Below are 26,570 nucleotides of genomic sequence, written 5' to 3' on the forward strand. Positions count from 1 at the left end.
CAGACAGGCATGCTTCCCAAGAGACTGAACAAGAATACCTGTGGTCCCATCTGCCACTGGCAGTTATCCTATACCATGAGAGGAATGACAGATTCAAGCTGACATCAAGGAAAATAAAACAGAAAAAGGAAGTAACTGGGTTTTTAATATTACTGTATTGCTGGATCAACCAATTTAAGTCTTGCCCAACAAATGGACTGCCAGATAAATGAGCCTATAAATCCTTTTTATTGTGTTTAAACCAGTTCAAATTTTCTAATACTTAAAATATGATGTAGAAATTGATATTGGAGAGGAGAGAAAGCTCCTCAATAAGTTTATTTCTAGAATGGATTACTCTAAACACTGAAATTTATGATGGCGGGTATTAAGAAGGAATTACTTCTAGATACGCACATCAAAATAAAAACAAGTTGAATGATCATCTTTCTAATAAAGGTTCATATAAGAACTTGAAAAGTAGCTGACTACAATTTTATATGGCCCAGATGGTATTTTTAAATATTTTAATTTGACATCGTAAAATACCATTTTTTAAATGCAGATTTCCAAGTTTCCTGAAAAATAAGAAGGTATGACACATTGGGCCCAGATAACTGCAAGACAACAATCAGCTGGCTGTTTAAGTCTACAAGTGCACTCTCTGCCCATGGTCAAGGTGAACAGTCTTTATGTGATCTGCTTAGCTTCAACAGATATTAGAGTCTGCATTATTAATATTTAGCAGGACTTAAATCAAATACCATGTAATTAGTAATGAAAACTATATTCCGTCTTTTGTTTTAATATTTTAATTAAAGTCACTTATTTTTTAAAACAAAAAAATTCATGAAATCATATATTTATCACCAGCCCACAGTAAACACAATTCTTGACGTAAATAGCATTGAATAGCTTTAAATACCATATTAAATTCAGCAAGTTCCTGAAAATATGCCAATATGTTAATTATTCTAGACCCAAAAGTTTGACAAATTACTTTAACATATAGATAAAAACAAAAGAAAATGGTCTTGAATTGCAACAAGAAAAGTGTCTGTTAAAATTGACCAGGAGTTTGAAACACAGGTGTATTAATGCTCAAAACGTATCCATACAAAAGTTTCAGAAAGAAATTGTAAGAGGCATGGTAAATTTCAAGCGGATTTATTACAGAGTAAGGTCAGGCTACATTAGGTAAATTGGAAGGCAGCACTTTGTACAGAAAGACCTCTGGTGTTACATGACCCTACCACTTACTAGTTGAACAACTCTGGGCGAAGAGAGGGTTTTTTAATTCAATAGTGCCAACTTTATCGTTTAAAATTGTTAATATATAATCAATAAAAAAGAATCAGTAGAGTCTATGCTTAACACATGCCTACAAAAAAAGGTAAAGGTTATGGCAGCTATAAATATAGTTTAAATTTACTAACGAAAAATCCAGCAGAGCTAGGATAAGGGAGGGGCACACATTCACGAATTCATATCAATAATATTCGTGATATCTTGTATAAATTTCACCTTAAAATTGGATATAAAATTGAAATTCAGTGATTTCCATAATATCCCAGTTCTTTAAGTTAGAAGGAAGTTCCACTGGCCTTATATTGTTGTAATACTTCATTATCTACATTTTATATATCTTCTGTTTGTATCCCAGTTTTTCACCATTTTCAAAGTTTTGATCCAATGTACTGAGTGTAATAAAAGTTAATAATTAACTTTACACATCTGCATTCTGAATGAAAAAAATTATCTGCATGACCTGAAAAGGTTTTTAACTTACAAGGTCTTTTTTAAGCAATTTTTTTATTATTTGAAAGTTAAATAAGAAAAAAAAGTCTGATGTAGGTTTCACCATTAATATTTAGTAGGACCTATGATTTTTGTGTCCTCAAGCTGGGGAAAGCTATACCTAAGCTACAAATACCTGCTCAGGGAAGCAAACAACTCTACACTGACTCATGAGACAGATGTATTCCTGAAAAGGTTGCCATTCTCAGAACAACCAAATTTTAGGCAATCTATTTAACTTTTCAGCACCTCATTTCCTCAGCTATAAAATAGGATATGTATATTAAGAGTTATTTAAGCCTTAAGACTACGGCTGACAACTACCGATCAGGATATATTTAGATGCAGCAATACAAAAACATTGAGATGGACCTGCTATGAGGTTCACAAAATTTCAGTTCCCAAGATTTTCAAAAGGCTGGCCAAGACCCCAGATATCCACAAAAGAGCATGAAAAATATTATTAGGAGATAGTCATGGAAGGAAAGAAATCGCCATCTACTCTTCTCATCAACTTTCCCTGCACTACATCAGAAGAGAATGATGGCAAAGAGGAAGAGGTATAGTCATTGAATATAGTTTCCCTCTCCTTCCCTGACACCTATTACCCTGCAAACAAATAGCTGTGAAGGTCTTACCCAATGGCCCTAAAATCTCTACCAGACCCACAGGATATAAGCAAACTACTACTACAAAATCTGGATTTTCCTTAATGATAAAATGCAAGTGACTCATGTTTGATCATCCACTCCAACACATCACATTCTAAAGAAGAGAGTTCAGATCCTCCTTCTGTCAAAGTAATGTTGTCTTTCCCCACACAAACCAATTATGGACTATCGCTACCAGAGAGTTCTGCTCAATGTACGTGAGGTTTACAAACATAAAAAAAAAATTTTGAAAAAATACTCATGTCCCTCTATTTTGAGGTAAAGGAATGTATCAATTTACCTTTTATCTCCTCAAAATTCACAAACTTCTAAAACCTCCCCACACAAGATCTCCAAAAAAGTTGATAATTGTTGATGTTGGGTAATGGATATCAGAGTTCATTTTAATTATATTATTCTATTTTTGCATATATTTGAACATTTCCATAATATAAAATTAGAAATACACGTGTACATGTAAGTCTGTAGGTATTTTTACATAAACTCCCAACACAACAAATTAGCAGAGAAATGCCCTTTTTGCTCAAAATTTTCATAGCCTAAAAGTACATGAATTTCACTTAGTTTCTTTCTCATTCTAGAAGTTGTAGGTGACCAGACTATTAGTAAAGGTCTAGTGAAGCAGATAATTAACTACCCTGGAATAAACACAAGTCTAACCTTGAAAACACAGAGGCAAAAGAGAAAGGAGAAAAGTGGTAGTTATTACAACTATTGTACATTTACATTTGGTTTCATCTATTATTCTCCAACATAGATGGATAAAGGAAAATATCCAATTTTAAGGCCAAATTGAATTTTGAGTCTTTAGATTGATAGGTAATAGGGATTATAATAAAGAATTCTAAAAAGTCCTCATTAGAAATTACATACATTTTATGAATGAAATAGGGGAACCGACGAAATTATTTCATGTCTACTTTTTTTAAAAGTAACACTCTTAGCTCACAGTAGTACAATCAGCAATTTCCAATGAACCAAGTATGCTTTACTGTTAGAAATGAATTTACAAAAGAAATACTCTACTGTAATGCTGCAATCCTTTTTTCAAATTGCCAATTTTCACAACACTTTAAATGTAACCCTAACTTCATTCTAAAATTTAACTTTTATGTCTACAAATAAAGCTATTCAAAATTAAAAATAACTAGTAACTTGGCAGCAAATTCATTTTTTATCAGCACTATGAACCAAAATTTTGTTTTTAAAATTCTTCATCGAGAAATCACTTTAACATAACTTAGGCAGACTCAAGAGAGTAGGTAGGACTATCCATTTATATTATTTCTCAAGTCCAAAAAAGAAACATAAGAACTTATTTAAAATGTTAAAAATAAATGCAGACATAGCCATACACCCCAAGAAAAAAAATTTAACAGATAACTCTTCCACCAGAACTCCCCAAAATAATTCCAAAGCAACAATTATTTCCTTAGCATAAAAATGATCTGGTCACTTTCACAAAACTTGGGACATCTCGGTTTACATAATTCCCCTTAAACTTAAAACTACAAGTAACCATTTCATTTAGGTCTGTAGAATTTTGTGTTTCTATACGTGGAAAAAACCATCAACACTCTGAGTAAAGCTCATGGCTCCAGTTTTAACTTATTGTACCCCACCCCAATGAGAAGAGTATATACTTATAAAATATCTACTTACCAGATTAAAGACAGTTTCTACAATATCTCTATTGGAGACTTCTCCAACTTCTACCAATCCTGTCAGCACGGCAAATTTCATTCTGATGCCCCTGATGGGGATTCCTGGTTTCAGGGACAATGCACTCCCTTCCGTGGGGATTTCTTCTCCTTTCCCCCCACCTCCTCCGTCATCACCTGTTGGTGACGGGTAAGGGACATGGTTGTCTTCACTAGCCATTGCTAGTTCTCGAGAAAGGACAACTCAGAGTCACCCTGGGACAGCAGTCGCTGCACTAGTAATAAGCACAGTACACCCAACACAAAATGAAAAGGGTCTCTCTCTGCCAACTTATGGAGAAACCCCAAAAACAGTTGAAGTGGAAAGTCCTTGGCGTCGCCCTCCTCCTCTTGGAGAATACTTGTCCAATCTCTCTCAACGAGGCTGACAACAACGCCAAACCCTATTGGAAGATTAGATATATGTTAAATAGGCTAGGTTATGTTATTAAGGGTTGGGAGGTGGGGGAAGTGGAGAAGCGCATAGTTATCGTCGGCCAAATAAGTTTCTAAAAAGACCCCACTACTAGCCTCCCGCTTCTCCCAGGCTCAAAGAGCTTGGTTGTGTGAAGGCGGGTTCAAGGGGCCCCTGAACAGGTTCACTACTCCCCAACCCCTCTCGCAGGTTCTAAGCGCAGGGCAACCTCTCGCAGGTGCACGGAAAGAGAAACTGTCAGGAGGGGAAAGAGGGATTCGAAGAAGACAAGGGGAGTCCCAAACCCATAGACGTAGAAAGTTCCTCCTCACCCGGATACTCCGGACCCGTCCTCACCCCCCGCCAGGGAACAGCGAAAACGAGGTGGCCGCGGAGATCCAGGGCAGGAAAAGGGGGGGGGGGGGTGATTATTCTCAACGCTCGGCCCGGGAAGAGGAGTACAGCACTTCTCTCTGGCACCTGAGGTTTCACCGGGAAAAGAGGGAAGGGAAGGTGTGTGTTGTGGGAGGAGGGGAGAACAGACAGCCGGGGAAGCCAGAGCGACACCCGCGGGGAGAGGAAGGAGGAGAGAGAGGTCAGTGCACCTGGTCGCAGCCTCCAAGTTTCCCTAGTCCGCTTCCCGGGAGTCCGCGGCTGCACAGAACTCCAAGGTTTCCTGGCCTGCCCCACCCGTGCGCTCAGCCTTTGCAAACACTGACGGTGCTAGCGCTATGGACGCCGTGGCTGAGGCTGCTGCCGGTCGTGAGGATGCTACTGCCATAGCCTGCCCCGCCTCGGCTCAAGCAGCTCCCCCTGTGCCCACTGAAGCAGCTCTCGGCCGCCATGACAGCGCCGAGCACAGCCGAACGCGACGTGCGCGTGCGCCAGCGCGCGGGGTGGTGGGGCGGGAGAGCGGCAAGGCGGAGGCGACCGCGCAGCGGGGTGAGGACGCGTAGACGGCTTAGAGGGCGGGGAACCCGCGGGTCTCTGGGCTCAGGCTACCTGGCTGGAGCGCGTGTGAGGCGGCGCATTTCGGCAGGCGCGCTGCCACGTAGCTCCAGGTGTGTCCCTGGCCTAGCAAGGAGACACCTACCAGAGGCTACCCCTTCCCTTCCCCCCAACCCCCGCGAACTGGGAAGGTGCTTTGGCAAGTGCCGAGGCGGTGATTCTGACGCTCCTTCTGTTGTTAAGTTACCGTAGGTTCTCTTGGCGCGGAGGGAAACCGCCCTGCCAAGGGTTGCCAAGGTATCTTCTTGGACTTGGAGAAGGACACCTGGGGGACAGTTACAAGCCAGAGAGGTGGCAGCGCTAGAGCCGATTAGGCTCCTGGCCGTGTCTAAAGGGAGCAGTGATTCCCCACCCCTGATTGCTTTCAGCTGCTGCTCAAACGCCGCGCTCCACAAACGCTTGGAAAGAGATCTCCACCGGGACGCCCCGGCAGCTGCCATCATTCGGAAGGAGAAGGAGGGGCCGCGTCAACGAGAAACGGGAAAGAGTCCTTGCTTTGCAGCTGCCGCCCCACGAAACCTCTCCCACATTCTAAGGAGGGGAAGATTCCTGAGACAGCTGCTCCAAACATAGCATGGAGGCGGGGTTAATTTTGCGTGTTAATCTAAAGGTTTTTTTTTTTCCTTTCGTGATTTTCCAATGTGAAAGTTAGGTTCGCCACATTCTCAGATGAGTTGGAAAGAAATTCTAGAAAGGTTGAAACAAGTACAGATACTTGTTTATACCCTCGATGCTATTAATGGAAATTTTCTAGTCAAAAGTCGTCATATGAACTGTCATCAAATAAGTTTATAGGACCACCTTACCTTTATTCCTTTAGCCTACAGCCGACTTCTACACGTACAAAAGAAAAAAAAAGTTTACTTCCTGTAGAGCCAGGCTCAAGTTTCCTATCACCATCATTTTGTGTCCTGCCTTTCTCTGACATCAACGTCTTGTCAGAATTAAGGACTAAGGGTTTTCATAGTTTTACTTGCCTTCAGCGTGCATTGAAACCATCATAGAAAAAAAAAATTACACAGTGGTGTCAGAACAGAAAGGGTTGTGCATAATTCAGAGGAACTCAAGCAGAGAATGTAATTTCATGCTGAAATCAAGAAGATTATTGATCTGCAAACCCTTACTTATATACAAAGAAAAACAAAGATGGAATAGAAGTCTTTTTTTTTTTTCTACCAGACCTATCACCCAAGCTACTCAGTTCTAACTTGTTGACATTTTGTTAGGGTATAGATTAAATGATATAGGAAAAAAGCACCACCTACAAAATTTGGTATGCACTTCCTTGGATTTGGAGTTTTCTTCAAATTGTTCTTTGGCATAGTTTATGATACCTTAAGCTGGAAATTCATGACCTTGGTTTGTAGGTGCCTCCTTATGAGAAAGTAAAACATTGTTTTTACTACTCATTAAAGCTTACTGATGTTAAATAAAACTTCAGACTTAAATTCTTTAAATTTTTTCCTGTCATGTATGTCACACAAGGGGTAGAGACTTTGAAAAGGGTCACCCCCCTTCAGCAAGTATGCTAGCCAAAGTACACTCTTTAAAACATAAAATAGTAATGCACTATTTAGTGTAGTTGATATGGACATGGACTAGGTTGGTTGATTCATCTTTTCATATTTTCCCATCTCTAGTTCTTCTTGTATAGTGTGTAGACTATTTACAGTTTTCTCTTATGATAATAAGATAATAATTGCCATGAGACTGCAATGAAAAGTTATACCACCACCCCAGCCCACTTTTGCAATATGTTTAAATGCATACCACTAAAATGACTTGACGTTGGTCAGCTAAGCTCTGAATTACTTGTCCAGTTAAGATCTCTAAGTCGGTGGTAAGTTGCCAGTTCAGTCATCATGATGGGGGTAGAGGGCACACACAGGAAATGAGACACAAAGAGATTGACTTCAAGCAGACAGGAGAGGAAATTTCTTTTTCTAGGTCCCACTCTGAATTCCTTGGTAGTACTCCAATTGGAAAGAGGATGACTTCTGTCATGCTGTAGCAATCCCTGTTGGAACCCATGCCACATGGAAAAAACATGTGGAGAAAGACTGAGGTCCTCCATTTGACAGCCCAGTTGAATTTCCAACCAACCACTGGCATCAACTGCCCACCAGGTGAGTGAGCCATCTTGGATATTCCAGCCCCACTGAGCCTTCTGAAGACAGCCACAGCCACAACCACATGGTGCAGAATTGCCCAGCAGGGCTCAGTCAGCCCGCACAGAAATTGTGAGAGATAATAAATACTGGTTGTTTTAAACTGCTGAATTTCAGAGTTGTTTGTTATATAGCCATCGATTGAAAACAAAAACATCAGGTAAAACAAATTATCTTGTTTTGGGTTGCTCTTCCTGAACATATGTGATGGTTAAGTTCAGTTTATGGTGTCCAATTCTTTGGTCAAGGAAGCACTGGCCTGATTGTTACTGTGAGGATATTTTGTAGACTTAAATCATCAGTAACTTTATTGCATCTATGGCTGATTACATCAACCAAGGAGATGCCTTCAACAATGAGAGCCATCTCATCCAATCAGCTGAAGGCCTAAAAGGGAGAAGTGATGATTTCAGCAGTCAGAAAAGAGAATTTCCATCCCCACTTCAGCCAGCCAGCTTCTGGGGAATTCATCAAAAACCAACTGGAGCTCCCAGCTTGCAGTCTACCCTAGGGAATTTGGACTTGCCCATCCCAACAGTCATGTAAGTCAATTCCTATAATAAATCTCATATATAATATAAATTTATATATATGTAATAGATATCCTGTTGGTTTTGTTTCCCTGGAGAACCCTGAATAATTCACCATATCACTGTTATTTATCCAGAGTAAAAACTTTTAAAAATATTCCAGCCTGGTCTCAGCTATGCTGCAATTGAGAATCCTCATTATTGGGCCGGGGTGTTAAAGAGGGTGGTAAAACTGGATATAGCCCAAGATCTTCAAGAGAAAGGGGAATTTGGGGGATCACATTTAGGGCCATAAGGTCTACAAGGAATTTTCCAAGGAGCTTTTCCCTTTGTGGCTATGAAGACCTAGGTTCAATATCATTAAAGGGAACACTCATTTACTTACAGACACTCCAAATGGTATTCTCTGCTGAAAAACATGTACATCTACAATAGGTGAGCATCCCTGTCATGTGGCTATATAACATAGGCTTGATCTGAAAGATCTTTGAAATATCAGTAATGCCTTGGCTAAACTGATTTGTCACAGCCTTGGGAAATATATTGTTACATTGTTCTAGTTTGCTAATGCTGCAGAATGCAAAACACCAGAGATGGAGTGGCTTTTATAAAAAGGGGGTTTATTTGGCTACACAGTTACAGTCTTAAGGCCACAAAGTGTCCAAGGCAACACATCAGTAATCCGGTACCTTCACTGGAGGATGGCCAATGGCATCCAGAAAACCTCTGTTAGCTGGGAAGGCACGTGGCTGGTGTCTGCTCCAAAGTTCTGGTTTCAAAATGGCTTTCTCCCAGGACATTCCTCTCCAGCAAGCTTGCTCCTCTTCAAAACGTCACTCACAGCTGCACTGAGTTCCTTCTGTTATGTCAGCTCATTTATATGGCTCCACTGATCAACTTAAACCCACCCTGGATGGGTGGAGCAACACCTCCATAGAAATTATCCAGTCAGAGTCATCACCCACAGCTGGGTGGGATGCATTCCAAAGAAACACTCAAAGAATTGCAATCTGATCAACCCCGATAACTTCTGCCCATACAAGATTACATCAAAGATAATGGCGTTTGGGGGACATAATACATTCAAACTGGCACACACATGGCACGTACTCAGCCCAGCTTAAATGAGGTAAGCCCTGCTTTAGAGTCTGCAGAGTCTCTATCAACCACCTTATTAAATATAAAGGGGAAAAAATTTTTTAACTCCACTATAATTAAATAAATACAAATTAATAATATTGAGGTAACATTTTTGTCTCTCTCATTGCAAATATTTATAGTTACCAGTGTTGGCAAAGGAAAAATGTGCACTCATTTACTGCACATGCATGAAATCTCTGAGGTACATTTTAGCAGTATATCACACTTCCCTAGTGCTAAAACAGGCAGCTCAGAGGTAGAGCTAAAATCATCTTCATTTTAGTATTATTTTGAATTTCAAAAACTAAGAGACAATCTACAAGGCTAAAACCAAAAATAGAAGAGTAGTTGATTAAAAAATTATGGCACTTCCATGCAGTGGAATTCTATGCAGTAATTAAAAATGTCATTGGAAATAAACATCTAATGGACAGAAATTTTTCAGGATTTATCATCAAGCAATTCTTTACGTTTTGGAGACATGTACCACTTTGAAAACCTGATGGAAGTCCAAATAGGACCAAAACATATTTAAAGCAAGTGGAAATTCATTCATTATATTCAATCATTCCAAAATACATTCATTGAACATGCCTATATAGCAGGAGACATTTACATTAGAAGTGAAAAATCAAGTCCCTTCCTAGAAGACTCAGTCTAGTTACTTAAGCAAACATTACAATGCAGTATGTTAAGCCTATGAAAACCTAAAAGAAACTTACAAGAGAAGGTGATAATGGAACTGACTCTTAAAGGATAAATAGAAATAAGCCAAGTGAAGAAGTTAGGGGAGGCTATTCCAGGATATGAAAAGTCTCCAGAATGGCTGGACATTTTGACCTAAGAAGACAGCTAAAGCCAATCGTCAATCTTAAGTAAGAGATTTTTCTTCTAGATGGAGCTTACAGAGCAGTGAAAATGTTGCTCTGTTAATATATATTGAAAAATACATCCTCCCACCCACTTTGATCACACCCCCTTTATAGGAACATTTTATGTTTGAGGAACATAAAGTTTGGGTAACATTCATCCCACAACATTAAATGATTTTTTAAAATGTCATTATAGTGTTTATTGTCCCTGCACAGAGGGGGAAAAGGAACTGAATCCAAGTTCACACAATAGGTTTCAGAAAAGAAAATTAATAGATTAATGTTCATTCTTGGTTTTCTTGTGAATGAAAATGATGTTAGCATAATCAAGCAAGACCTCAGTCCTAAATTATAATTCTTACATGAAAATAGTGAGTTGTTAATGGAAGGTTGACTAGAGATGAAGCTGAAGAGGTAGGGTAGAATATGGTAAATCAGGTAAAGGACTTTGAGACTACTCTGAAGTTAATCTACTATCTTTAAAGGATTTTAATAAATAAAGAGATAGGATTTCACTAGCCTCTTAAGAAAATTACCAGAAGCTCTCCAACCCCACGTGCATATTTCGATGGAATCCTCCATTGTATATAATTGGTGGTATCCAGTGTTTATATTACTTTATTATTTGCATTTATAAAGATTCACAATTTTGTGGGATAATGAGATGATTAACATATTTCTTACAGGAGGCTGCTTAGTCTTAGGCCTTTTTTTCAAAATGTTGAGAAGCTGAAGATCAAGTAAAAATGTCTTAGATTGTCTCCCCACCAATGGCATACTATTTTTACTGAAGGGCTCTAGAGGTACATAAATATTATTTAGCTGCTAAGCAAATACTTGAATTGAAACATTTGGAAGATCAGTGTCATCGTGGTTAAACTAGTGTGGCACAGTCTTAAAGGAAAATATATTGCCACCTTTGTCATACATGCAGCCAGCTTCAAAGATGGGAATTGACATCACACAGTTGTAACTGCCTAATTCGGTGGCTTTTAACTTGGGCCATTCTTTAGAATCACCTGGAACGTTTTACAAATCTCAATGCTAAGACCAATTAAATCAGCATCTCTGGGGCAGGACCAGACATCTGTATTTTGTAAAGCTTCCCAGGTAATGCCAATGAGACTCCAAGGTTTATAACCAATGCTCTAATTTATTTTTATTTTATTTCACAATACTGTTTTGATTTATATATAATAAGTTTAATGTTAATTAAAATCAACTTGTGTAAGGAAATAACTGAAATCGTGTAACTGTAACCCATAACACTCTTTGAAATTTGCTCTATAACTACTTGTTAAATTGTATTTTGAAAGTTATCACTTTTCTGTATATATATTTCACAATAAAAAATGTTTAAAAAATGAACTTGTGTAACATTTTAGAATCAATCATTGAAATTACTGGAAACAAGCTAGAGTGTCCCCAAATTTGAGCAATTTGAATTATGTATTTTATTCCCAGTCAGCAGGTTTCTGAATCAGAAGGGAGAAGAATTGAGAGTTCTAAGGAAAAGCAAATAACAGACTATTGCTAGATTTCATGTTAAAGGCAACACAGAAATGTGTCAGCTTTCAAATTGTTTATTTCTAAAGCAAAATGTGGTTAGTAGATAAGAAATTATCATTTAGGAAAATGTGCCCTAATTTCCAGGATCTAAATGAGATTAATGGTAGTTCTGTGATCAGCAACCATGGAAGACATCGCTAGGGAAAACAATTTTATGTTGTATAATAAAATTAGAAGGTCTTTATTCCTCTGCTATAATGAGAGGTTGCTATTTTAATTTTGTGTTTAAGCTTTTTGAAAAAAAAAAAGTACTTTGCTTATGTCACTCTAACCAGTTGAGAAAAATCAAATACAGAAACTAACACATAGCAATGCTGCTCTAGTTCTATGAGTAATAGTTGTAGAAGCTTAGGAGGCAAAAAATAAAATAAAATAAAATAAAATAAAATGAAAGATACCATATGAATTGAGGCCCTGGAAAAATTGAGGTTAAGACTAACTTAAACAAATGAACAAAGAAGACTGACTTAAATGGAAACAAATTTGGTAAACCACAACAGACTACAATACACCTTCATTTCAGCCTTGATGAGAATTTTTAAAAGGAATATAATTTCCCCCTTTTTTTTTCATTTCTCCCTCAACCATTGGTAACCAAGGTGGTGTCATACAAGGTAAGCAGAACAATTGAGGTAACAAATGTTTTTGTTCTTTTTTGAAGTTGTCAAGTATTTGACTCATAGGAAACCCAAATGTGCATTCAACTTATTTTTCGGTACAATTAAATTAATTCAGAATTGTTGATAATTCAGACAAGCTAGGTAAATCACCTTTGCTGTAGGAAGAATGAAGGAAGACCAGAGCCACATCTTCTGAGGTATCAGCCTCAAATCCAAAGATTAGTGCAAGTAGCTGTATGTGGAGAATGGATGGTGCTAGGCAAAAGTAAAAACAGAGACCATTGAGGAAAACACTGAAATAGTCTAAGAAACATGGAGGGTGAGAAGGGAAAGAAAAGGATTTAAGATATATTTTGGAAATAGAACCAGCAGGACTTACCTGATATATCAGATGTGAGAGAGAAAGAAAGAGAGAGAGAGAGAGAGAGAGAGAGAGAGAGAGAGAGAGAGAGAGAGAGAGAGAGAGAGAAAGAAAGAAAGAGAAAGAAAGAAAGAAAGAAAAAGAAAGAAAGGAAGAAAAAGGAAGGAAGGAAGGTAGGAAAGAAGGGAGAGAGGGAGGGAGAGGGAGAGAGAAAGGAAGGGAGGGAGGAAGGGAGGGAAGGAAAGAAATGCAAGATGGCTTCTAGGCTTTTTTTGACTTGAGCATTAGGGTGGATACTCCATTGAGACTGGGATGCAGGGGATGGACTGGGGAGGGTTGACAGTGAAATCAAGGACTTGCTTCACTCACTTCTTTGAACGTGCCTAGCTCCTGAAGGCATTTTAATTTTTTTTTCTCTGAGGTAGATGATGCAGAGGAGACCCTGAGTCAAGCTTGAGTATTTCTAAAACATAAAGGGGAATGAGGAGAGGAGAAGGAACTAGAAAAGGAGATTGAGAAAGAGAGACAAATGAGATAGATGGAAAATAGAAGTATGGAGTCACGGAAGCCAAGGGAGGAAAGCAATTCAAGAAGGAGGAAAATGATCAGGATATGTTTGTGCTTACTCATGACCCTGGTTAACATGATATCAGCTAATGGAAAATTATGAGACATAGCTGCACTGATGACTTCACCTGTGAAAGAACATGTATTTGTGCCACAGCTACATTCTGATGCTCAGAATTACCCGCCCTTCTTGCCCCACAAAATTTCCGTTATCTGTCATGAAACTGATGTTAGTACACTTGTTATTCCTCTTACTATATATATATTTCTCTTCTACTTTTAATAATATTGCAGGGTCACATAATTACAAAAGTAATATATGTTAATTGTTGAAAGTTTGGAAAATGTAGAAAAGTTCAAAAATGTAAAAAAAAACCTCCCAAAATTGCAACACCTGGAGATAATACCTCTAACATTTAGTGTTTGTATTCCCACTAAATGAATGTGTATTACAAAATTGAGATCATGCTTAACATACTGCTTTATAGCTTGCTTTATTACTTAGAAATGTATCAACATTTTCCCATGTCACCAAATATTCTTTGAAACATGACCTTAATAACTGTAAAATATTACATTGTATGACTAGACCATAATTTAACCAACCTTCTATTGTTTAAATTCAAGTTGCTTCTAATTTTTGCTGTTATAACCAACATAAAATTGTGTGCCAGTAAAGAGGATATGCTCTGGCATCTAACACATCTAGCTTAAATTTTACTTCCATGGCTTGCTGTCTGTATGCTCTTGAAAAATTACTGAATGAATCACTGAAGTATCAGCTTCCTCATCTATAAAATGACTATAATAATAGTAATTATGATAATTACAGGTAAAGCACTTACCATGGTGCCTCCAAAGCAATTATTGCTTAATAAATGAAGCCATTATAATAATTAAACCATATGTGAAATGGCTATATTTTAAGGTTTTTGAAAATATTTTATGAAAGCTTTTCTGATCAACTTGGCTGTCTATTTTCCATTTACCAATTGATCTGGTTAGCAATTGGGACATCCATATAATCTTTGTTTCAGTCACAAATTCCATTAGTTTCTTGGAGCAAAGAAGGTAACTCTTAACAAAGATGCTCTTTTTTGCTCACTCAGACCATTAGAAATCCATGAAACAAATAAGTTAATCGATTTTTTCAGAAACAGAATCTGTGCAATTCTTTCAAACCATGTAAAAAAGTACTAAGGCACAAAATATCATAATAAGAATCTAGGACTCAACACAACAAACTGGTACACAGCCCTACTGCCAGCTCTCCTGCTGTTGTCTATTTCCTCCCTGCCACTGTGTTCTAAGTAATGAAAAGGAAATGCTAGCAAAGTTCATAGGACCTCTAGGAAGAACAGCAGAGTTACTGAAGCTCCTCTCTTTCCAATAAAGCATCTCCATCATCCTAGACCCTCCTCTAGCCCCTCTCCAACTGCTCATAGACACCGAAGTTCACCAGGTGTCCAACCCTGAAGATCCTTTTGTTCCTGAGTCAACAAACAATTATTCTGACTTCTTTTAAAGTAAACTGAGTTCTCACTTACGTCTTGGTAATTTTTTATCATTGAATTCTCCAGGGTTCCTATGTGTGAGCTCTTTAAATCAAAAGTTTCAGTCACTAGGTTTTTTTGGCCAGATACATCTCCTCTTTAAAAAATTAAATTAAATTAAAAGACTGCTTTGTGGATTGTGAGTCGTCTCCCGTACTCTCTTTCTGTCAGGTTCAGAGTGTGCCATTGAAACTAGAGAAAGTACAGGTATTATGTTTACACAGGCTTCACATCTATTTACAAAATCTCTTTGTGGAGTTTGCAAAGGTTTCTTCTTTTTTTTTTCACTGCCACACCTGTCCAACTCTAATCATCAATCAATGAGCAGTAAGGTCTGAAGCCAATATCTGATGGGGGAAGTGGGAGGGGTACCCACCAAACTGGTTTGACAGCCTGAAGATGGCTGATTACCCCATTTTTAGCAAAAACAACATACAAAATAAAGTCAGCCTTTGTATTTCCCGAGGCTGAAATCGAATTGGGGGGCTGCAAAAAACTACTAATATAATTTTCACTTTTTAACCATTTTTACTCTGCGATGTAGACACAACTTTAGAGAGTTGCACTCTTGTTACCAGTGCTACAGATTCTATTGTACTATCTTGGATTGAAAGAGCATTTTCCCAAACAACTAACTGAATGCTGGGTCCCTTTGCAGTGAGGAACATAAGAGTCTCCTGAGTTAAATAAAAGTTACTAAATCCAGGACATGCCAGTCCATTTAATTTAACTGCTGGCATTTAGGTTCCCTATTTAGTAGAAACCAAAAGAAGAGATATACTTAAATAAACATTCTGCCCCGGTTCTTTTAAGAATTCATTTCAAATTAGAGGAAAGGAGAGCTTAATTCTTTTTGAGGACAGTTTCCTATACTCTTATTTAGTTCCTCTGAGTTTCACTTTTCTCAACTGTAAAGTAGGGTTAATAATACCTACCAGATAGAATTCTTATAAAGAATAAAGAAGATAAGGAGTTAGCACTGGATATTGTAATCACATTTTTTTCTTAATATTTGAAATACATATATTTGACAACAGATATATAAATGAATTTTACAATTCAATTAGAAGACCATTAATCATTGGAAAATGAAAATTCAACCCACAACAATATAATATACCCTTTCAGAAGGGCTGAAATTTAAAAAATATTTTTAGCCAAATATTGGCAAAGTTGTGGAGCAATTGGAACTCTCATACATTATTCACAAGAATGTAAATTTGAACCACTTTGGAAAATGGTTTGACAGTAACAAGTAACCCACAGTTACCTCATAACCCAGAAATCCCACACTTAGATATTTCCTAAAAGAAATTGACACACCTATCCACAAAGACTTGTACAGAATGTTCACAGTAACTCTATTCATAATAGCTGAAAACTGGAAGTAGCCTAAATGTCCATCAGCAGATCAAAGGATAAACACATTGTGGTATATATTAATACAGCAGAATACTACTCAACAACAAAAAAGAACTAGCCACTGTTCTTCACCACACATGGGATACGTTGTGCTGCATGAACGATGCCAGAAACACAAGTCCGTACAGAATGTTTCATTTATGTACAATTTAAGAAAATAGATAATACTAATCTAAGGTGAAAAATCAGAATAGTGATCACCCTTGGAAAGGAAACTGTGGAATAATGGAAATGTTCAGTATCTTGACAGTGGTGTGGGCTACATGAGTGTTTGCATTCATGAAAACTAATCAAACTGTCATACATAAGATCTATTAAGAGCAACGCATTTCAATGTATGTAAATTAAATCTCAATTTAAGAAAAAAAGGAAGGAAAGACAATCCTTTTTAGCCCCTTAGTTTTGCTCATTTCCTCTCACTTTAGCATAATGCTTTCCCCATCATCTCTCTCGAAACCTAATATCGGAAAATAATATTGTATCATAAATTTTAAATAAAATTACACTTTATTTAAATCAGAGGTTTACATCTTCAAGTTTTTAAGTCTAGCAGTGGATTTGATGTATTTGTTTCCAGTTCTAAGTAATTTAGACAGAGAGAAGGCAGGAAAGATACTATGGTCAGGGGGGTGGGGATTGCAGGGCTCTTTTTGGTATGTCTGGCATCACAATCAGGTGGTTTATTCATTCATCAAGGTATTCCTGACACGTATGCAATTTTTTGCTTTTTTTTCAATGTTCCTGAGGTATATTCAGACACCATACAAATCAACTGCAGTATACAATCAGTGGCTCATAGTATCATCACATAGTTGTGCATACATCCCCATGAACAATTTTAGAACACTTTTAAAAGAGAGGTTTTGTGCCAATACCATGCTGTTTTGACTACAGTGCCTTTATAGCAGGCGTCAAAGTCAGATAGTGTAAGTCCTCCCACTTCGTTTTTCTGTTTTAGAATGTGTTTAGCAATTCAAAGCATCTTTCCCTTCCAAACAAATTTGATGACTAGCTTGGCACAAAGATAGACATATTGATCAATGGAATCGAATTGAGAATTCGGAAATAGACCCCCAGATATATGGTTGACTGATTTTTGATAAGCCCCCAAATCCACTGAACTGGGACATAACAGCCTCTTCAACAAATGGGTCTGGGAGAACTGGATACCTATATCCAAAAGAATGAAAGAGAACCCCTACCTTACACCTTATACAAAAATTAACACAACATGGATCAAAGATCTCAATATAAGAGACAGTACCATAAAACTCCTCGAAGATGATGTAGGGAAACATCTTCAAGACTTAGTATTAGGAGGTCTCTTCTTAGACCTTAGACCTAAAGCACAAGCAATGAAAGAAAAAAATAGACAAATGGGAACTCCTCAGAATTAAAAGCTCTGTACCTCAAAAGAATTTGTCAAAAAGGTAAAGAGGCAACCAACTCAATGAGAGAAAATATTTGGAAACCATGTATCTGATAAGAAACTAATATCTTGTATATATAAAGAAATCTTACAACTCAATGACAATAGTACAAACAACCCAATTATAAAACGGGTAAAAGACATGAAAAGACATTTCTCTGAAGAGGAAATATGAATGGCTAAAAAACACATGAAAAAATGTTCATCTTCACTAGCTATTTGGGAGATGCAAATCAAGACCACAATCAGATATCATTCACACCAACAAGAATGGCTGCCATTAAACAAACAGGAAACTACAAATGTTGGAGAAAATGTGGAGAATTTAGAACTCGTATTCATTGCTGGTAGGACTGTATAATGGTTCAGCCACTCTGGAAGACAGTTTTTTGGTTCCTCAGGAAACTAGACATTGAGTTACACTATCATCCAGGAATTTCACTTCTTGGTATTTACCCAGAGGACCTGAAAGCAGTGACACGAACAGATACTTGCACACTGATGTTCACAGTGGCATTGTTCACAATTGCCAAGAGATGAAAACAATCCAAATGTCCTTCAATAAATGAATGGATAAACAAAATGTAGTATATACACACTATGGAATACTATGCAGCAGTAAGAAGGAATGAGGTTGCGAAACATATGACAACATGGATCAATCTTGAAGACATCATGCTGAGTAAAATAAGCCAGACACAAAAGGAAAGCTATTGTATGTTACCACTAATGTGAACTCTGTGAAAAATGTAAAATAAATTTCCTATATTGTAGAATATAGGGGACCTAGAGATAGACAGCAACTTGTGAAGGGGGAATGGTAAAATAGCAAGAACTGACATTGAGGCTGATCTTAATGATATGGGAATGCTCAGGTGTGACTATGGTTCATTAATTTTCTTTTGGTATGGAAGGAGTATATTGGAAGGAATGAAGTTATTTCAGTTTATTTGTTTTCCCCATTGCTTTGCTTTGTTTTGTTTGGAAATGTTTTTTCACTTGACAAATAAAGTAATTTTAAATAAAAAAAAAAGATGGTTTTAATTTTTATAATATAATGAACCAATAATACAGAAGGAAAAACAATTTTTCTTTAAGAGTCACACAAACTTTGTAATAATTTTTTCTTAACCAATGGGATATTGGTAATAAATTCCCTCATTTCGAAAGACACGAAGAACAATTATCTTCGAGGTCACTTTTGATTGCCCCCTCCTCTTCACATGCATAGAATGCTGCTCATGCTTCTTATTAACTCTCACTTTATTATGCTTTGAACTTTTTTTTTTTAATCTTCATTTTATTGAGATATATTCATATACCACGCAGTCATACAAAACAAATCGTACATTCGATTGTTCACAGTACCATTACATAGTTGTACATTCATCACCAAAATCAATCCCTGACACCTTCATTAGCACACACACAAAAATAACAAGAATAATAATTAGAGTGAAAAAGAGCAATTGAAGTAAAAAAGAACACTGGGTACCTTTGTCTGTTTCCTTCCCCTATTTTTCTACTCATCCATCCATAAACTAGACAAAGTGGAGTGTGGTCCTTATGGCTTTCCCAATCCCATTGTCACCCCTCATAAGCTACATTTTTATACAACTGTCTTCGAGATTCATGGGTTCTGGGTTGTAGTTTGATAGTTTCAGGTATCCACCACCAGCTACCCCAATTCTTTAGAACCTAAAAAGGGTTGTCTAAAGTGTGCATAAGAGTGCCCACCAGAGTGACCTCTCGGCTCCTTTTGTAATCTCTCTGCCACTGAATATGCTTTGAACTTTAATTACTTGTTTATCAATCTCTTTCCTCCACAAGAGGGACATTCCAGAATCTTTTTCCCCTTATGGCATCTGACATGGGGTCATGGATGTAAAGTACTTTCCTCAAATGTTTGTGTTGAAATGAAAGAAGAGGGAGCTGAATATAGAACCTGTTGTGGGAACTCACCATTTCCTATACCAGCTATATCCTACTTGGAGCCCCTTTTTATTCTCTATCAATGAAAAAGGGACCAGAGGAAGGCATAAAGGTGTCATTAGAATGAGTTGGACAGAACTAATGTTGAATTTTGCAAATAAGTAGGGGAGGATGAGGGTTGACCAAAGCCCATTGGTTTTTCTGGCAGTTAGGAGTGACCTTTAAGAGAACTGTGTTAGTTATAAAGTGACAAAGAAAAGCCAAATTGCCGAAGGCTTGTAAGTGAGTGGGCGGTGATAATGGGCTAGAAGAGAGTACAGACTATTTCTGCAAAATGAGTTTCCTTCAGGTTTGAGCTCCAGTCCAGCCTGACACATCAGCTCTCCAGCTCTATGCTCCAGTTAAGCCATCCATGTCGCAACCAATGCTTTCCGATCTCAAAGATTTTGTTCTTGGTCTCCCCAGATGACCTGAAAGTCAGCTACTCTGAAACTCTGAAGTCTTTTCCTGGTTGCTCCAGTTTAACATATTCCGTATTGCCCTGAAGTCAGTAACATGTGAGCTGTAACTTCCTTGTGGCATTTAACACATTCAGCCCACTATTAAAATTATGTATATGTATGATTTTCCTTAATAGTCTGTCAGGGATAAACAAATTTTAACAAACACCAAAACTATTTTTCATATTAAGATACAATCCATTCAAACTGGAAGTAGTTGTGTAGATCCTGAAAAGGTCTTTAAAGTCATAATAATTAAATCAAGAGACCTTAGACACATTAAGACATTATACTGAATGCCTTCTATGTGCAAAGCACTGTGCCATCAAGAAGTTTGCAATCTATTAAAGGATTACCACATAACCAAGCAATTCCACGTCTGAGTATATACCCCAAAGAACTGAAAACAGGGACTTAAACAGATACACATACACCAGTGTTCATAGCAGCATTAGTCACAATAGCCAAAACATGGAAACCATCCCAAATGTTCATCAACAGATGAATCGATAAACAAAACATGGCATATACATGCAAGAGAACATTGTTCAGCTGTAAGAGAGGAATGGAAGTTCTGATACACACTACAACACGAATGAACCTTGAAATCATGTTGAGTGAAATAAACCACACACAGAGGAACAAATACTGTGTAATTCCACTTAAATTAAATATCTAGAATAAGTAAAGCCACAGTGTCAGAAAGTAAATTAGAGGTTACCAGGGGCCAGCAAGAAGGGAGAATGGGGAGTTACTGTTTAATACACACAGAATTTCTATTTGAGATGAAAAAGTTTTGGTGATGAGTGGTGGTGATGGCAGGACAAGCTTGTGAATGTAATGTAAAAAAATGCCACTGAATTGAACACTTAGTTCAATGGGTTAAAATGGAAAAACTCATGTTTTATATATATGCTACCACAATTAAAATATTAAAAGATCTAATGCAGGGGTCAGCAAACACTTTTTATAAAGGGTTAGTGTCGCAGCCCAAGAAGGCTATGCCATTCCAAAGGCCAAAGAAGACAACGAGCATTTTCTGATACATGAACCTTTATTCAGGGCTTACTTACAGGGTGAGAAGTCGTGGAGAGATCCTGACGACTCTCTCAGGCCAGGAAAGCATCACATTCGCAGGGAAGACAACGGAGCAATGCAAAAACGGCAGAAAGCCTTTTATATGGGTTTAAGACAAAGACCTTTCTAAGGGTGGGAGGAGCATAGATGCAGGAATACGTCATTCTGACTTGGGGGGTGGTGCAGGAAGGACTAGAATAACACTTGAACAATTACATCTTGCTCTTTTTGTGAGACTAAGAGACTCTCACTTCCTGTTTGCATAAAGTTACATTTTAAGGTCAATTTACCCTTTTTTTCTTTACTGGCTTAGAAAGACAATAGGTTAAACATTTAGTTGCCTAGGTCATGCAGACTGCTGTGCACCAAAGATCTGCAGACCTGTTTTGCTCAGGCCACGGGTTGCCACAGTTAGATAGTAAATATTTTAAATATTGTGGACCATATAGTCTCTGCTGCAATTACTCAACTCTACCATTGTAGAATGAAAGCAGTCATCTTCAATACATAAAAAAATGAGGGTGGCTATGTCCCAATGAAACTATATTTATGAGCCCTGAAATTTGAATTTCATATAATTTTCACATGTTGTGATGCATTGTTCTTGTAATTTTTTTTTTCAATGATCTAAAAATATAACCATTTTTAGCTTGTGGGTCATACAAAAACAGGTTGCAGACTGGATTTGGCCCATGGGTTGTAGTTTGTAGATCACTGGTCCAAAGAGTGGATAGTTCATTCTGAAGCACAGTGCCACCATTTTGACAGTATTTGTGATTGGTTTATCCTATATATAAAGTAGATTTTCATTCATTTATTCACTCAGTGCCTACTCTATTCTCAACACTGTGCCAGGCACTGTGGATACAGCAGTGAAGAGGTCAGAAAAGATGACTACCCCTAGAAATATCACCATTTTGCAATTACTACTTTAAATTGATTCAAGGATCATTAGAGATTTCTAAAAGCAATGGGTGAAAGATTGTTGGAGAACTGAATATTCACATGTTCTCTAAATATCAATATTAACTACAAAGGGAAAAGTTATTTTTATAATGGAGCCCTTTGATAGACCCCAGCTTAACCAAGTGATCAAACAGTATTACCAAGAATGGCATAAATTGGTGTTATGTGTCTTCTGATATGTTGTCAGGCGAAGTACATCACTTTGTGTTAATATTCTTGCCAAAAATATTTAACCAAATCTAACATGAAGAAACAATGAGAAAAATCTGGATTGCAGAATTTGCTATAAAACATAGGGCCTGAACTCTTTAAAAAGGTCAATATCATGAAAGATGTATTTTAAAAGCAGGAGGAAATGCAATGGGTGATCCTTGATTGGATCCTGGGCTGGGAAAAATAATCATCAGGGTATTTTGGGACAGTTGGGAAAATTTGAATATGGACTATACATTAGATAACATTATTATAGCCAATGTTAAATTACCTAGCATGATAATGGTATTATAATTTTGCAGGAATAATTCCTTGTTCTTAGGAGATTCAGGCTGAAGTATTTAGGGCTGAAATATGATATACACAACTTACTTTCAAATGGTCCCGAAAAAAAAAAAAAATATATGTACGTAAAGAGAGAAGTAAAGTAAATGCAGCAAAAAGTTAACAACTAGAAACCATATGAGGGGCATATGGGTGTTTGTTGTACTATTCTTTTAACTTTTCTGTAGGCTTGAAATTTTTTAAAATAAAAAGGTGGAAATTTTTTAAATAAAGAGCTGAAAAAAAAAAAAATATATCCCTGTTTTACAGAATTTATATTCTAATGGGTAAGCCAGACAATATATGACTAACAAGTAAGTAATACAAGACCATTTACAGATTGTAAATATGGTGAAGAAAACAAATAAGGTGATATGATAGAGAATAGCTTGGTGGATGGGAGGGCTATTTTGGGTACTGTGTTCAGGAAAAACATCTCTGAGGAGGTATCATTTCATCTGAGACCCTGAGAATAAGGCAGCTGTTTGAAATGCCAGTAGAAAAAGTATCCCCGGATTCTAGGTTAAGGAAAAAAACAACTGCAAAGGCAAACGTGTCATGAAATGAAGTTGAAGAGGTAGGCAGGAGCCAGGCCAAATAAGGTCATAGACTATAGTTAATGGTTTTGGATTTTAAATAAAATCCAACGAGAATGGTTGCATTTTTATTTATTTTAAATAAAAATAAATTCAAGGAGAATTCATTGAAGGTCTGAAACAAGAAAGTCACATGACCTAATTTACCTTTTTAAGAAGTTCACTCTGGCTGACTGCAGCTGTCTTATGGCACTTACCCTTACCCTTTATATTAAGGTTCTAAACAGGTTTGTCTCCTCGATAGTCTGGAAAATGGAGTCCTTGTCCAATTCATCTTTATATTCCCTAGAGTGTCAAGCCCGGTGTCTAACTCATGTTCAATAAATATTTGCTAAATGAAAGAATTAAAAAAAGGAAAAATCACATCACAAGAAAAATATATATTCTGAATGTTTGACATAATTTACACTTTTAGAATCAAGAAATCAGTGTCCAAATGTGTATTCAATATCGGTTATAATCATTTTCAAATGTCACTGATATAAAATACTCCAAAATAGCTCCATCCAGTTATGGGATTGTTCATGGGGAACTTTAATTTTCTTTTCATATGTTTGGCCACGTTTTTTCAAGTTTCCTACAGATAAACTTATATTACTTTTATAACAATAATTTTTAAATTGGGAGTTTTGGACTATATGTCAATATACAAGAAAAGATTTATGATCATTAATTTTAAAAATTGAGCACACACAATTCAAAGTATGTTTCCTGCTCAATTTTCAGTCTCTCCAGCACTCTTCTTCACTCAGCTGAGGCCACTTCTTCATTGGTCAGTAAACTAATTATTGAATCCCTATGATGGGTCAGGGCTGACAATTACACAACTCCAGGGGGCCCGTGCACACAGAACACAATATGAAAGACGCCCTCTTGGAGCACTATGCTTGTACTGTTCCAGCCACTGAGTTAGCCTTGGAAATACAGCAGTAAGAAAAGCAGATCTCACATTATTTTGGAATTACCTTTTGAATTATCAATTTCCTTGCAGTGGGCTATAAGTACTGTGAGGTCAGGAAATATGTAAAAATGCTAAGACAGATTTCAGAAGGAGGTGATGACTAAGGTGTTTTACCAAGGGTCAAGGAAGAGGATTCCATTCAGGGCAGGGAGACGGTAAGTGGAAAGACCTGGAGGCAAGATAGACTTCTGTTTGACAAATTCCGTATGGCTGCCAAGGAGAGCAGAACTAAGGGATTGGAAAGGGGCGGCATCCTAGAGGGTTCTGTAAACCATAATAAAGCTTTTAATCCTAGAAACCAGGTGAACCAGTGAAGAGATTTTTGTTTGTTTGTTTGTCCCCCTCCCCCCCCCCCCACTGTTCATGGTTTATTTGTTGTTTTAAATGGTGTGACACTTTCTAGGATACTGAAGAGTTTTAAGGAGGGGATTGGTTTGATCAGATTTCTGCATTCTGAAACTAAACACTGGATTAGAGATAGAACCTGAAGGAAGGCAGGGAGCCTAAAACCAGTTGTTGATAACCTGGGGTCTATGGTAGACTGAATTTGGGTGGGAAAAAATTACATCTTTATTTTTACTGATCGCTAGTTGAAATTTAGGGTTTCCTCCAATCATGAAGGTAGCAATAAACCACAGTAGTATCTGCAACACCTATGACTGCAACCAATAGATACCATTATTTTCACAGCACATTACAATTATTGCAGATATCTCAAAACATTGTTTTTCCTCATTGCTATTGTGAAATTACGGTAGTTATTGGACTTACTGCTAACCTCATTATTTAATGGATTAATAAAGAATTGTATATATTGCATTTGTGTTTTTAAAATTCTGATGACTACACTGCAATATAATATTTTCTATTTTATACATTTAAAAACACTATTCTGGTACAGCCAGGGTTCATAGGCTGTACCAGATTACGAAAGTGGGCTGTGCCACAAAAAATGCTTCAGAATCCCTGCTCAGGCTCTATCCTGCCAGAATACTTGGGGCTCCTCTAAAGCCCCCAACTCCCCTCTCTAACTTCCACCTACTTATGCAGTCACTTCTACCTTAAATGCCAGTTCTTCTCTCCACCCTCAGACTAAGTCCTTCGTCTCAGGGTTCCCGGCATCCCCCCCTTCCCCAGGTGTCTTTTCTGTGTGCTCCCATGACAGCCTGCTTTTACCTCGAACATAGTGCTTATCACATGGATCTGGCATCCCACAATTTAACATTTCAGGTTTTAAATATCACAAGTGGCCCTGAAACTCCATGACATGTAGTAATTTGTCAGTCGGCTGAGGCATGAAATAGGATTTTTACTGCTGAGCTGCAGTCATTGAGCCAGTCAGGAGCTGGGCTGCCCAGGATCTACATTTCTGCTACATGACGTTATTTAAGGCTCACAACAAACCTATAAATTAAGTAATATTCTCCCCATTTTACACATAAAGAATTTAATGAAATCATAACTTTGAGTAGAGTTAGAGGATCTCGAGATTTTCAGAGGTCTTCAGTCACATCTCTTTAAGTCTATTGCATTGTTTCTGACTAAACCATAGCAATAGAGCTCCGTGAAGTCAGGAACTATGCCTTTGATCTTGGCACCTCCAGGCTTATACCAGGCCAGACACTTAGTAGATGCTCAACAAATGGTTTCTTGATTAATGAGAGAGGGAATCCTAAGAATCCCACCTTCTCTCACTTGAAAGGAAATCTACCTGAGGTCATGACCTCCATCTTGTTTCCACTGGTCTCACTGCTCCTAGAATAGTTCCTGGCTCATAAAAAGTAAAAGTATTATTGTATAACTCTAATTTCTATTTGTTTGACACCTACATACATTTTCTTTTATTGAGGGTTTCCTGTAAATGTCTTTGAACAACAAAATAATGTGTAAAATATAAACAAAGCCAATTTTCTAAATGGCTCAGAATTCTTTTCAGCTTTCAACTTTTTGATTCTTTGAAATAACTTGAACATCATTCTCCTTAATTATCATGGGAAGTTTTTACTTAGAAAATATGGGAAGAGTGGGAAGAGAAATTAATATTTTGTTTTGGCTGTTGGTCATTACTAAACATATAACTGGCACACATAGCAAATAAATATATTTTTATGTAATCCTATTTTGTCTTAAGATCAAATAAAGTAAAAATAATAATATTTAATTTCTAAAGTTTTTCTGACTAATACTTTATCCCACAGAA

At 37.3% G+C, this 26,570-nt stretch overlaps 1 protein-coding gene across 3 annotated transcripts in view; it reads right to left on the reverse strand.

Annotated features, from left to right (window-relative positions):
• The window catches only part of LRBA (LPS responsive beige-like anchor protein), a 1,009,660-nt gene extending 1,004,235 nt beyond the window's left edge, over window positions 1-5,425 (reverse strand). The window contains exons 1-3 of one of the 3 annotated variants that reach the window (XM_037830799.1): window positions 5,168-5,425; window positions 4,895-5,042; window positions 4,110-4,551 (exon numbers count right to left, since the gene is read on the reverse strand). In XM_037830799.1, the coding sequence (XP_037686727.1) occupies window positions 4,110-4,328 (219 nt within the window). In that variant the 5' untranslated portion in view covers window positions 4,329-4,551; window positions 4,895-5,042; window positions 5,168-5,425. Of the gene's footprint in view, window positions 1-4,109; window positions 4,552-4,894; window positions 5,043-5,167 lie in introns of those variants that run through there. The other 2 variants (XM_037830798.1, XM_037830797.1) reach the window with 2 other exon arrangements.
• Window positions 5,426-26,570: the final 21,145 nt, after the last annotated feature.

Source organism: Choloepus didactylus, chromosome 3 (genome assembly GCF_015220235.1).
Source record: "Choloepus didactylus isolate mChoDid1 chromosome 3, mChoDid1.pri, whole genome shotgun sequence".
Lineage (NCBI taxonomy): Eukaryota > Metazoa > Chordata > Mammalia > Pilosa > Megalonychidae > Choloepus > Choloepus didactylus.